The following is a 12,009-nucleotide window of genomic DNA, read 5'->3' on the forward strand; positions in this document are numbered from 1 at the left end:
CCCTTTGCAGAATCTGGGGGTTCCAGTAGTGAGAGCTGCGGGGTGGGGAGGAGGAGTCAGAAAGGGGAACGCCCCCACGCCACACCCACACAGCGCACACCTCCAAATGCAGACCCAGACCCCAAAAGTCGGCAGGTACAACCCACCGGCACACACACACAGAACCTCTGTTGACCCACCGAGGAGGATGCTTTCACCCCGCTTCACACCTGGACAAACAGCCTCACAGACTTGACTGACTTCCCCAAGGTCACAGGCTAAGCAGAGGCAGGACGGGCTGGCCTCAGGGGCTCTGTCTCACCCCTCAATGTAGGCCTTTCCCCCAGTGGCCTAGTTATTATCGATCACCCGACTTTACAGACTAGAGACTGAGGAGGAGAGGAGCCATAGAACTTACCCAAGGTCTCAAAACTGGAGCCCGAGCGCTGAGGGCCAGAGCCCCAGACTTGGAGCATCTCTCCAGACGGCCTGCCCTGGCCGCCATCTGCACAGCCACTCAAGGGAGCCAGAACTCGGGGCCCAGGGGTGTTGAGGCCAGCCCTGAGTGGAGAGGACTTAGCAGGGCCTTGTCTACTCTCTCCCTGGTGTGTGAGGCTCTGGACCCTGATCTGATGCTCTGGTATCTGGGAGGTGTGAGCCCTGAGCTGGCTCTGCCAGGCTGTGCTGTGTCCCTGGCTGGTACCCCAGTCTCTGTGTCCTGCCAGCTCCATCCTGGGAAGGTGACTGGGCCCTGCCTCTTTGGAGGGAGGTTTGAGGGGCCTTGGAAGAAAGAAATGGGGTACTTTCTGACTCTGAGGGAGAGGTGCAGCCAGTTGTCCAGGCTCTGGGGTAGGTGAGAACCCTGGTCGGGCAGGGCCCCATCAGGAAACATGGCCATGTCCTCTTCCTGCCTCAGCCTGCCCAAGCCCCTCCCCTCTGCAGAGGAGGCCTGGGGGAGGAAGCCGGAATGTGGCATCTAGTGCTTTGCGCTGGAAGGATCAAACTTTGGATCCCTCTCAGGCTCCTGTGCACCCTGATCTGGAGCCATCCACTAGTCCCTGAGCCTCTGTGTTCTCCCCTTTCCCTGGGGACATCTGCATTTGGTTCTTCAGCAACCACGGGGGCCTCTGTGTTGGCATTCCTATTGCACAAACCACACAATGTGAGATTAGAGTGGGATCCCAGGTTTGCCTCTTGGTGGCTGCATGACACTGGGTGAGTCCTGTCACCTCTCACCTCATCTGTAAAATGGGGCCAATGCTGGTGGCCAGCTCTTAGATCATGATGAGGAGAGGATCAGGATAGGACTTGCCCAGAGCTTGTGGAAGACTCTAGGACCCCCATTTCCCCCATGGAACCTCACAGCAGATGCCGGAGCGGATGGGCCACTTCCATCTGAGGTTTCACACTTCTGGGCTCTGTGGTGAGGGTTGGCCCCTCCATGGCTCTGAACCGCTTTCCTCTCTGTGAGATGAAAGTAAACAACACCTGCCTTCGAGGGCTTGGGGTGTGAGGAGAACACGGCTGGCACTGTAGGTGTGCAGGCCATGTCCCCACAGCAGGGTTCCAAAGCCTGAGATCCATCAGTGACCCTGAGGAGGGATTCAAAGAAAAGTTCAGATTTCTGGCTTCATTTGAAAAACTGGAAAATTCTGGGAAAATTGTGCCTCCTTCCCATTTAATCCAGAGTGATTTCACAATCACCCACGAAGGTTTTTCAGGTTGGGGGAGATGTGTTACTGGCCTCTGGCGTGGAGGGGAAACTCAAGTGACTGGGGATTTGCTGAGGGTTTCCTGGTCCTGCAGGACAAGAGGCAGACCCAGAGCCCCATCCCTGGGCATCCGCCACCCAGCGTGAGCCAGGCCCTAGACTGGGTGTTGTGGGCCCTGCTGAGAGCAGGGGGAGCAGTCACATGGAGATGGCCTTCTGCTCTCATGATGCAATGTGATGGTAATCCTAATGGACTGAGGATGCCAGAGCAAGCCGGCAGGGCAGGGAAGGCTCCAAGGGAGTAGTCCTTGAGCTAGCCCCAAAGCATGAGCAGGATTTTGCCCAGTAAGTAGGAGATATTGAGGACATATTAAGCAGGGAGAATGCCACAGTCAGAGGCTCGGTGGCTTAAAAGTACAGGATTAGATTGTGGCTGGAGGGTCGCTTTCCTGGGGTGGGGATGGTAAAGGTGGTCTCACTGTGTGGCCTCAGACAAGTCACTTCACCTCTTTGAGCCTCAGATCCTCATCTGCAAAATGGGGCTGGGATACTCGTATATGCCAGTGAAGGTTGGACGTCTGCACGCTTAAAAAAGCCAAACCCCTTCTGCCAGGGGAATTACTGAGTGAGACACACAGAGATTGTGACAGGACTGTGTGCAAATTAAATGGCATGAGGTAAAGGCTGGGGTGCATCTAGCTCTGCGTTCAAAAATGGGGGATTCAGCACAGCTGGAGATGCCACAGGCAGCTTCCTGTAAAAGGCGAGATAGGAACAGAGCTTCAAACGGCCGAAAAGTGAAATGGATTGGCAGAAAGGAAAAGAGAGGGCATCCCAGGCAGGCGGTCTAGCCTGAAAAAAGGCAGGAAGGTGGCAGGGAGAGAAGGCCAGAGGAAGTACCACCATGGTGTGAGAGGAGGGACTGGGGAGAGGCGAGCCTGAAAAGTTTGGGCAGGAAGAGCTTGTTAAGTGCAGCCTCCAAGCCAGGCTTCTATGCAGTTGGCAGTAGGGAGCCACTGTAGGCCCTATCCATAAGGGCAGGCAGGCAGTAATCTAACAAATATGTAGGTACCTTCGAATGTGGGGAGGGTTTTTTGGTTTTGTTTTGTTTTTTGAGACAGAGTCTCGCTCTGTCGCCCAGGCTGGAGTGTAGTGACGTGATCTCGGCTCACTGCAACGTCCACCTCCTGGGTTCAAGCGATTCTCCTGCCTCAGTCTCCTGAGTAGCTGGGTTTACAGGTGCATGCCATCATGCCCGGCTCATTTTTGTATTTTTTGTAGATACGGGGTTTCACCACGTTGGTCAGGCTGGTCTCAAACTCCTGACCTTGTGATCTGCCCGCCTCGATCTCCCAAAGTGCTGGGATTGCAGGTGTGAGCCACTGCGCCCGGCCAAGGGGAGGGTTTTCAAATTGCTTTTATGTGGTGGGGAAAACAAAAGGTTGAAGGAGACATTGGAGGTGAAGGAACAGTTGATGATAAGGAACTGGTTAAAGACATAACCTTGTATATCCACACTTATTCTCATGCACACGTAATTTTTAACTGTGATGGATAGAGTTTGGCATTCCGGGTAACATCGATAGCACTGCATCATGAACTTGCTCTTGTGTTGCTTAGAGATCTGCAAACAGCCGGCTCAGTTCCATCTTCAGTCATTGTGTTGCACAGTGATACTGATTGTTGCTGGTCTAAACATTGCCATAAACATGTCTGTTCCCCAAGCTGAAAGGGGATTTCTGATTCTAAGGGAACAAACGGTTTTCTGGCTTAAAAGACTTAAGACATAGTCTCTATAATGGTTTTCTTTTAAAATTTCAGTGGGTTATGATGCATAGAGTTTTTTAAAAAGAGCTAATGTGCAATATATACAATAGTCTATCCTCCTGACCCACTTCTCCCTTCCAGTTCTCCCTAAGGACAACAATTGTTAATCAGTTTTCTGTATACCCTTCCAGAAATAAATGCAGATGTGGTATATGTCCAATTAAAAAAACCTGATACATACTGTTACACCTGTTCAGCATCTTGGTTTCAATTTTTATTTAAAATTTGGGATTATGAAATATACCAAAGAAGCAAAGAAAGTGAGCCCCCCATCCCCCTGCCCCATGGCCCACCACACAGGTTAACAGATGTTAACATTTTGCATTGGCGCCTCGTTTATGGCTGTCTTGGAGGTAGCTCCATGTCGCCTCCAGCTGCCTCTTTGTGGTAACTGCCCAAGAGTCGTTATTGATTATATATGCATGCACCCAATATTCATTATTCGACCTCTTCCAGCTCTCGGATATTTAGGAAATTACTGATTTTCTGCTTATATAATTGTGGTGGAGGTAATACCCCATTTTGTATAAATTTTGCCCGGGTGGGTGGGCTTCGAGGCAAAGGAGAACGAGGCTTGGCTTTGGGTTAGGTTCAAATTCCTGCTCCGCCACATTTCTAGTTGTGTGATCTGGAGTAAGGGAAGGCCCTCACTTTCCCCATCTGTAAAAAGAACTGGCTATTAGCAATCCCTCCGTCTCATAGCTGCTGAGAGGAATAGAAAACTAAAGTATAGAGGCTTCACTGGGCTTAGTTCCCAGTTTCCCTGGGTAGGGAGGTCTCCGCGGGGACACCAAACTCTCAAGCCCAGCCTAGCAGCTAGAGCGCCCGGTGCCTGCAGTTTTGCTTTAAACTACTACCTGTTCCCCGCCCCTGTTCCTTCGCCGCCACGCTGGGGGCGGGGCGGTTAAAATGTCTCTGTGACGTCAGCGCGAGCAGGGCCAATCTCCTTGCCCGGCAGACGTTATCTCGTTTGCATGGGTGGCCCGCCATTGGTCTGTTGGGCAATGTGGGCCGTCCCAGCTTTTTAAAGACGCCGCGTAGTATAAACAAGGAGATGTGGGGCGGCCGGGCCATGATGTCAGCGCGGTGCTGCAGCTCTTGGGGGTGACGTCATCTCCGGGAAGGTGGCCGGCCCAGGGTTGTTAGAGCTAGCCTAACCACTTGGGCCGGCTTGAGGCTGCTCTCGCCCTGTCAGAGGTCAGACCCATTGCACTTCAGTATCTCAGGCGGCACCCTGTCCCCGAGGAGGGGACCATGACACAGTAAGTCCGTACTGCCGGTTCTCCTGCAGTACAGTTTCTTCGGCAGGGAAACTGAGCCTCAGAGGCGCGAGTAGTTAGCGAGTTTGCATAGCAAGTTCGAGTTGCAGCCGATCGGTTTTGCCTACCCTGGGGTCTCCCCATCTTTATATCAGCCCATGTGGCCCCGCCCCTTGCTTTTGACTAGGGCTGCGGTCACTTTAAGTGCGAAGGTGGGGGCGAGGTGGTTAAAAAAAATCTTTCAAGATGGCGGCCCAGTAGTCACGTGCGTGGTCGCGGCGAGTGATTGGCTCTCAGGGCGGAGCTCCCGGCGCGGGGCGGGGCCCCCGCGGGCTTGCAGCGGGCTACTGTTTGCCGTATCCTCCTGGCGCGCCCCCGCGAGCCCCCTCCCGCCCGGCGCGCGACCCCGCCGCTTCGAATGTTGTGAATCAAATGTGGGGTTTGTTACATTCCGCTGCCGCCGCGGACAGTTCTTAAAGGGCCAGCCGCCGGCTGCCGCGCAGACCCAGCTGCGTCCTGCGCCGCCTCCCGCTCCCTGAGGGCCTGGGCCGAGAGAGACTGACCGCGTGTGGGCTTCGCGAGGCAGACGCCGTCGGGCGGACAACAAAGAGAGAGGCCCCGGAAGGAGCCGGGCTGCCCCCGGACCCGGGGGTGGGGAGGGGAGCACATTGTTTCGCAGGGCGGGAGCTCTTAAAGGGTCCAGGCAGGCCCCCCCCCCGCCCCCTGCCCAGTTTGGCCGTCTTAGATCGGAAACAAAGGAGTCAACGTGTGGCCGGGCGGCCAAAGGTGAGTCGGGGCCAGGGCCCCCAACTCCCTATTCCCCTACTCATGGACCTCCTGCTCCCCTCCCCTGGGAATGGGGGCCGTGATCTAGCTAGCTCCGCAGGGGTTAATCACGGGCTATCCAGACTGCGGACAGCGAGACCCCAGGGATCAGGAACCCCCCCGGGCCCCCCGTGGCCGGGCCGGGTCTCCACTCTCCTGCGGCTGAACGCTGCGGTTGGAGAGGAAGGAGCCGCCCCCCTCCCCCTGCGGCCGCCACTTCCTTTGTTGTTGCTTTTGTCTCTCGCCGAGCACATGGTCCGGGATCCTCGGCTCTTAAAGTCACAGCGCTCCGGCCCCTGCGCTGCGGTCTTGTCTCCCGCCCCCGGTGTCCCTCCGAGAGCGGCACAAAAGAGTGGGAAGCGGACGAGGGAGGCCCCTCTCGGGGCAGACGTCCGCGCCTGGGCTCCCCAGCGCTATGCCTGGAGAGGGGTGCCTGGGTAAGCTTCCCAGAGCCCCACAACATGCACTTGGCCCGCGTTGGAGAGCCCCCCTTCCCCAAGGACACTGGTCTCCTCCCCCACTCGTGTGACCACCTGGTTTCTTCTTGACTCTTCTGGTTTTATTTGGGCGCTCTGGGAAGGAAAGATTTCCACCCCCATTTTACAGCTGTGCCAACTGAGGCTCTCAGAAGCAAAGGGATTTCCTTGACCAAGGTCACCCAGGGAGTTTTCTCTCCTCCTCTGGTGGTCCGGCCCTCAGCGGCTTCCAGCTGGGAAGCTCTGCTTGCGCTGGGCAGAGCCTGCTTGTTTGGAGTGGGGTATGGGGAAGTAAGAAGGGGGGCTTCTCTTCCTGGCTGTGTCTACTCATGCCCCCAGGGTCTGACTTTGTTTTTATCTGCAAAAGGGAGTGTCTCTTCCTGCAAACAGATCCCTGGGGCTCTTGGACCGAGGTCAGGGTAGGTGCTTGGGGCGCTGGACCTAAGGGGTTGGCCGGCTTTCCTGGGTGGGTGTAGAGGGGTGGTGTTAACTGCAGAATGCATTGCATGCCTCAGGGCGGACGGGGCTCAGCGACGGGACTCCCAAGACTTGATCGCACAGACCTCCGTGACAGCACAGCACAGAAATGTGGACCGGCAGAGCAGTTGTTAGGGGAGGCCACTTGGCCACCCTTGCTGTTTGACCTTGAGCAAGTTGCTAGCTCCAACTCTGGGCCTTGCTTGCTTCTCTGTACCACCGAGCTAAAGACGGGTGCCTGAAAGAGAGTGCTGTCCCAGCCTCCTGTAGGGCTTGGCCACTCGGGATTAGGTGATTTCCTCCAGCTACTGATGCCACAAGGAGTTATGGGTTGGGGGAGTTTGGGCCTAGGAGGCCAACTAGGACGGACCAGTTCTGTTCTCTCTGGCCTTGTGGCCTAGAGTAACTTACTTCCTTTCTCTCAGCCCCAGTTTTCTCAGCTGTGAAGTGGGTGTAACCCTTCTATGCCACCCCTGTTCCTGGCAGGGCTTAAAGAGCCAGGATCCACTCTTCCCAGCTGAGGTATTCCCCTAGAGTAGCCTGCTGCCTGGGAAGTGGCGCCCTTCAAGCTCTGCTGGGGGCTGGAAATGGAGGTCAGCGTGTTGTAGTCTCTAATAATGATCATTCACACCCAAGCTACGTTCAGACTTTACAAGCTGCTTCTGCTGTTGCCTTGGAGCAGTCCCTGATGGTAAACTGGGAGGTAGTTATTGGGCTGTTCCCATTTTACAGATGAAGATACTGAGGCTCGGGAGGGGAAGCCCTTGCCCACGGTCTGTAGGCAAGAATCTAGCTAGAAGTCACTGTCATGTGTGAGTCTGTGAGGGCCGACGCTCTTACAGCTGGAGGCCCTTCTGTCTTCTGGCTTGCTTTCCCAGCTCCTTACCACCTTCCCTGCCCTGGGGAGTGGGTGCCTTTGTAGGGTGTCTACAGAGCAGACACCCACAGGCCTGGGCCTCTGTGAGAGTGCCTTGGGTCTGGCACTGCTCAGCCATCTGGAAGACATCCTGGCATAAGAGGAGCAGTCAAGGCTGCCGGCTTGGTGGCTAATCACGGGTGCTTTACGGCCAGACTGCTTAGGTCATGCCCCTGTGCACTCACGATTCCGGCTGACTGGCCTTGGACCTCACCTCTCCGAGCCTTGGTGTCTTGGCTGCTGAGAGGACTCACCAAGTTGGCGCGGGGGAAACAGCATAGTTACTATGGTGCTTGTTCCGCACCAGCAGAACTGCGGGCTCCCAGGCTTTCTGAGGTTAGCTGGGGTAGAAATTCCCAAACCTAGCTGTGCTGTGACAACTTCTGGGGAATTTGATAAAAATCTAGGTGCCCTTGTTCCCCATCCCTCCAAAGCGTCTGGTCCAGGAGGCTTGGGATGGGCCAGGCATCTGCTGTTTCAGTTATTTGGGGATTTCCTGAGTCTCCCTTGGCCGTTGTTTGCTTGGCTGGTTTGTCAGCAGGAATGAGGGAGGCTGTGCGTGTAGACATGCCTGTCACGATGTGCACTTGGCCCAGGCCAGGGGTCACAAACCCAGTCCCCGATGATGGGCAGGCAGAGGATGGGCCTGGGTGACCTGGAGGGAAGGCTCTTGCTCCCAGTGAGGGGGCCAGGCAGAAACAAGTGGGACCAGACTTGTCACGAGACGCCAGGTTTTTTTGTAATCTCCCAATTTTCAGTCATTGGCATTAAAGTCATCGCTGCCAGACTGGGTGGCCTCGGACCTGTGTGATTGGCTCTGTTCCGTGCACATTTATCCCATCAGGCCTGCCCTGAGCTGGACACAAGGTGGTCCCTGGGCTTGCCCACACCCTCTGCTGGCCGGGCCCCATCTCCCATGTGGGCTCCTTTTGAGAAGTAGGGCCCAGGCTTGTGAAGTGCAGCACAGAGGAAATGGTTCTTGTCGCTGTTGGCAGGAAGGAACTAGGTGTTGAGCTGACAGTTACGCTGGCTGGCTGTGTCAACAGGGAGGCAACCTTGAAAGCTGGGTATCAAGGATGCATAGGAGTTTTGTTTGGTGGGAGAAGGGATGGAAGGGGCCTCCCTGTGGCAGGAACAACAAAGAGCTGGTCCTGTCGGACGCATCCTTCAGCTTTGCAGGGCCTGATAGGTTCTAGAGCTTTTCCAGCAAGGGCCTCGTCCCAACTTTGAGTTGAGCCGAACCCTGAGGTTGAGCCAGGTCCCTCGACATCCCCCACCTGGACCCTCGGCTCTGACCCGAGGCAGGAGACCCTGCCCAACCCATTCCTATTCAACTTCCTCTCTCGGGTTCTTGCTTCCCTTTTTTCTCAACAGGCCCCACCTCCCACTTTGAGGGCTGGGTTGGGGGCCCCAGAGCAAAGGCCTGGCTGCATGCCAGACTCCGGTCTCCCTAGGCCGGCTTCCTTCATCGCCTCCCGGGAAGCCTGGGACTGGTCCTCTCTGTTGGCAGCAGAGCACAGGGAGACGCTTGTCTTTGGCCCACCTCCCAGCTTGAACACTACCGTGGGGCTTTGGGCAAATTTCTTCCGGCTGAGCCTCAGTTTCCTCCTCTGTAAAATGGGCCAGCTATACATTCTTGAAAGGTAGATGAAGTCACACTTGGCCAGGCACAGTGGGAGCAGGTTAAGGAAAGAAAGAATAGTGTCTTGCCTTGGACTGGAAGCCCCCGAGGGCAGGAGCAGGTTAGAACCTCTTGCCTGGCGCCCGTAAGAGTAGAACTGGGTCCCAGGCCTGTTTGGAATCCCTGCTGGAGCCAACCAGAGGGAAGGGAGGATGCTGGAGCCTCCTCAGGAACCCCCAGCTGCCACCTGGAGGCCAAGTTGTAGCCCCTGGTATAAGGCAGAAAAAGGTCCATCCCTAAGCCCCTTTCCGAGACAGGGTACCCTGAGACCCCGTCCAGCGGGAGCCTGTGGGGAGCCCACTGGCCTGGAAGCGCGCTGGCCAGCTCCCTGAGCTCACAACTGAGGAGGCCTGGGTGCTGGCACGCTGAATTGTCCTGGCTTTTCAGCACTGGACCCCAGGCCTCAGAGGAGGGGCACGGCTGAACACCATTGGTCCCTGGGGTCACACTGCAGAGGTTTGGTTCTGTCTCCTGACCCCTCATGGTGCAAGCGCCTGGACTCCTCTGTGTCTCAGTTTCTTTTTTTCTTTTTCCTTTTTTTTTGAGACAGAGTCTCGCTCTGTCACCAGGCTGGAGTGCAGCGGCGCGATCTCAGCTCAGCTCACCGCAACCTCTGCTTCCCAGGTTCAAGCGATTCTCGTGCCTCACCCCCCCAAGTAGCTGGGATTACAGGTGTCCCCCACCATGCCTGGCTAGTTTTTGTATTTTTAGTAGAGACGAGGTTTCACCATGTTGACCAGGCGCCTCAGTTTCCTTGTCTCTTTGCCTCCTAGAGTTGTGAGTCCCGGCCCAGCCCCTCCACCCCCCTGCCCCCCTGATGCGACCATGGGCTCTGGCAGTGACTAGGTGGCCACCCTCTGCCCCCGTGGGTCAGCGGCGATTCTCTGCGGGACCCGGCAGCACCCCGGGCCAGCTCTGGGGAAGGTAGGAAGGAGCCTCACCGTTCTGATGCTGGGGCACGGGGGCCAGCAGGGGTGGGGCGCAGGGCCCTGAGCTGCCTTCCCTCCCCATGGGGGGAGTCACCCTGGCTTCCCTCCCTGCTCTGTGCACGAGTGGCCCCCCTCAGTCCTATCGGGGCCTCCTCTCTGTGGTGCAGCCCCGGCCTCGAGGGTCCCCTGGCCAGCCCACCTGCCCGGGATGAGCGCTTACCCTCCCAGCAGCCGCCGTCCCGACCGCCACACCTCCCCGTAGAGGAGCGCCGAGCCTCGGCTCCTGCCGGCGGGGGCCCCCGAATGCTGCACCCAGCCACCCAGCAGAGCCCGTTCATGGTTGATCTCCACGAGCAGGTAGGCAGAACCCCATCCCCTGTGCCCCTGGCCCTGTGAGCCATTCTAAGAAGCAGAGGCAGCAAGGCCTTGATTTCAGCTAGCTTGCTTCATTTCACGTTCCAGGGAGGCATTATTAGCCCTGTTTTACAGGTAGGTAAACTGAGGCCTGGGGAAGGGGCCACAGTGGATGACTGGCAGAGCTGGATTTCCACAGGGCTTTCTCTGCCCCGGGGCCCTGGGAGTAGAGGCACAGTCTGGTCTGCACTGAGGTAGGCCGCTGTGGAGAAGGGAAGGGAGCCGGCAGCTGATCGTGGCAGGACGATTTCTCCTGAGAGTAGCCCTCAGGGCCAGCTTCCTTCTCACACTTTCCTGGCGTTCTCTCTACCCACAGGTGCACCAGGGACCTGTCCCTTTGTCCTACACGGTCACCACAGTGACGACCCAAGGCTTCCCCTTGCCTACAGGCCAACACATCCCTGGCTGCAGTGCCCAGCAGCTCCCAGCATGCTCCGTGATGTTCAGCGGGCAGCACTACCCCCTCTGCTGCCTCCCGCCCCCGGTGAGTGAGTGTTTCCAGCTCCTACTCCACCAGCTGCAAGCCCCAGGCACAGGCCAGCGGCTCAGCGGGCCCAGGGCAGTCCTGAACTGAGCTGAGCTATCCAGCCATCCAGGCTGTCAGAGCGCCTGCCTGGCCGCCCCAGGAAAGCGTACGTGTATTCACATTTGGTAATAGAGTGTTTCAAGGTTCAGGGACCTTCCAGTACCCCTGTACCTGCCTTACAGCTTGGCAGAGGCCCGGGAGTTGAGGCTGTGGGCCTGAAGAGTAGAGTGGCCTGCCTGGTGGCCTAGGACAGGGATGGGCCTTCCACACGGTTTCTTGTGCAGACCCTGGAGCTGCTGGGTGTGTGCCCGGTGGGGGCCTCTTGCTGGGCGGCATGGCATAGACCTGGCCCAGAGCCCAGGAGAACATTCTCAGCCTCCTGTCCCCTCTCTCGGCAGCTCATCCAGGCGTGCACCATGCAGCAGCTGCCTGTGCCCTATCAGGCCTACCCCCACCTCATCTCCAGTGACCACTACATCCTGCATCCCCCACCGCCGGCCCCACCCCCACAGCCCACCCACATGGCACCCCTGGGGCAGTTTGTGTCTCTGCAGGCCCAGCACCCGCGGATGGTGAGTCGCAGGGTCCGATGCTGGCGGGGGATGATGATGGAGGGGGATGGCGACGGGGGAGGCGGGGTGAGGACAGCGTTGTCTCACTGACTTCCTGACCCAGCGCCACTTCTTCCAGCCCCTACAGCGGCTCGACAATGACGTGGACCTGCGTGGGGACCAGCACTCCCTGGGTAGCTTCACCTACTCCACCTCTGCACCTGGCCCAGCCCTTTCCCCATCGGTGCCCCTGCACTACCTGCCCCACGACCCGCTGCACCAGGAGCTGTCCTTTGGTGTGGTGAGTGCCAACGCGAACCCCACTGGGCTCCGGGCCGGCTGGGAGGCAGGCCCGTCGGGCTGACCTGCACCTGACCCCTCTTGCAGCCATATTCTCACATGATGCCGCGGAGACTGAGCACCCAGAGATACCGCCTG

General features: G+C 57.5%; 1 protein-coding gene across 1 annotated transcript in view; it reads left to right on the forward strand.

Annotated features, from left to right (window-relative positions):
* The first annotated feature begins 3,770 nt into the window (after positions 1-3,770).
* RNF44 (ring finger protein 44) overlaps positions 3,771-12,009 on the forward strand; it is an 11,814-nt gene continuing 3,575 nt past the window's right edge. Inside the window, exons 1-7 of the mRNA XM_011990001.1 lie at positions 3,771-4,779; positions 9,925-10,075; positions 10,248-10,437; positions 10,811-10,978; positions 11,419-11,592; positions 11,711-11,872; positions 11,959-12,008. Of these exons, the coding sequence (XP_011845391.1) occupies positions 9,969-10,075; positions 10,248-10,437; positions 10,811-10,978; positions 11,419-11,592; positions 11,711-11,872; positions 11,959-12,008 (851 nt within the window). The 5' untranslated portion in view covers positions 3,771-4,779; positions 9,925-9,968. The remainder of the gene's footprint in view (positions 4,780-9,924; positions 10,076-10,247; positions 10,438-10,810; positions 10,979-11,418; positions 11,593-11,710; positions 11,873-11,958; position 12,009) is intronic.

This window comes from Mandrillus leucophaeus, unplaced genomic scaffold (assembly GCF_000951045.1).
Source record: "Mandrillus leucophaeus isolate KB7577 unplaced genomic scaffold, Mleu.le_1.0 Scaffold366, whole genome shotgun sequence".
In the NCBI taxonomy this organism is placed as follows: domain Eukaryota; kingdom Metazoa; phylum Chordata; class Mammalia; order Primates; family Cercopithecidae; genus Mandrillus; species Mandrillus leucophaeus.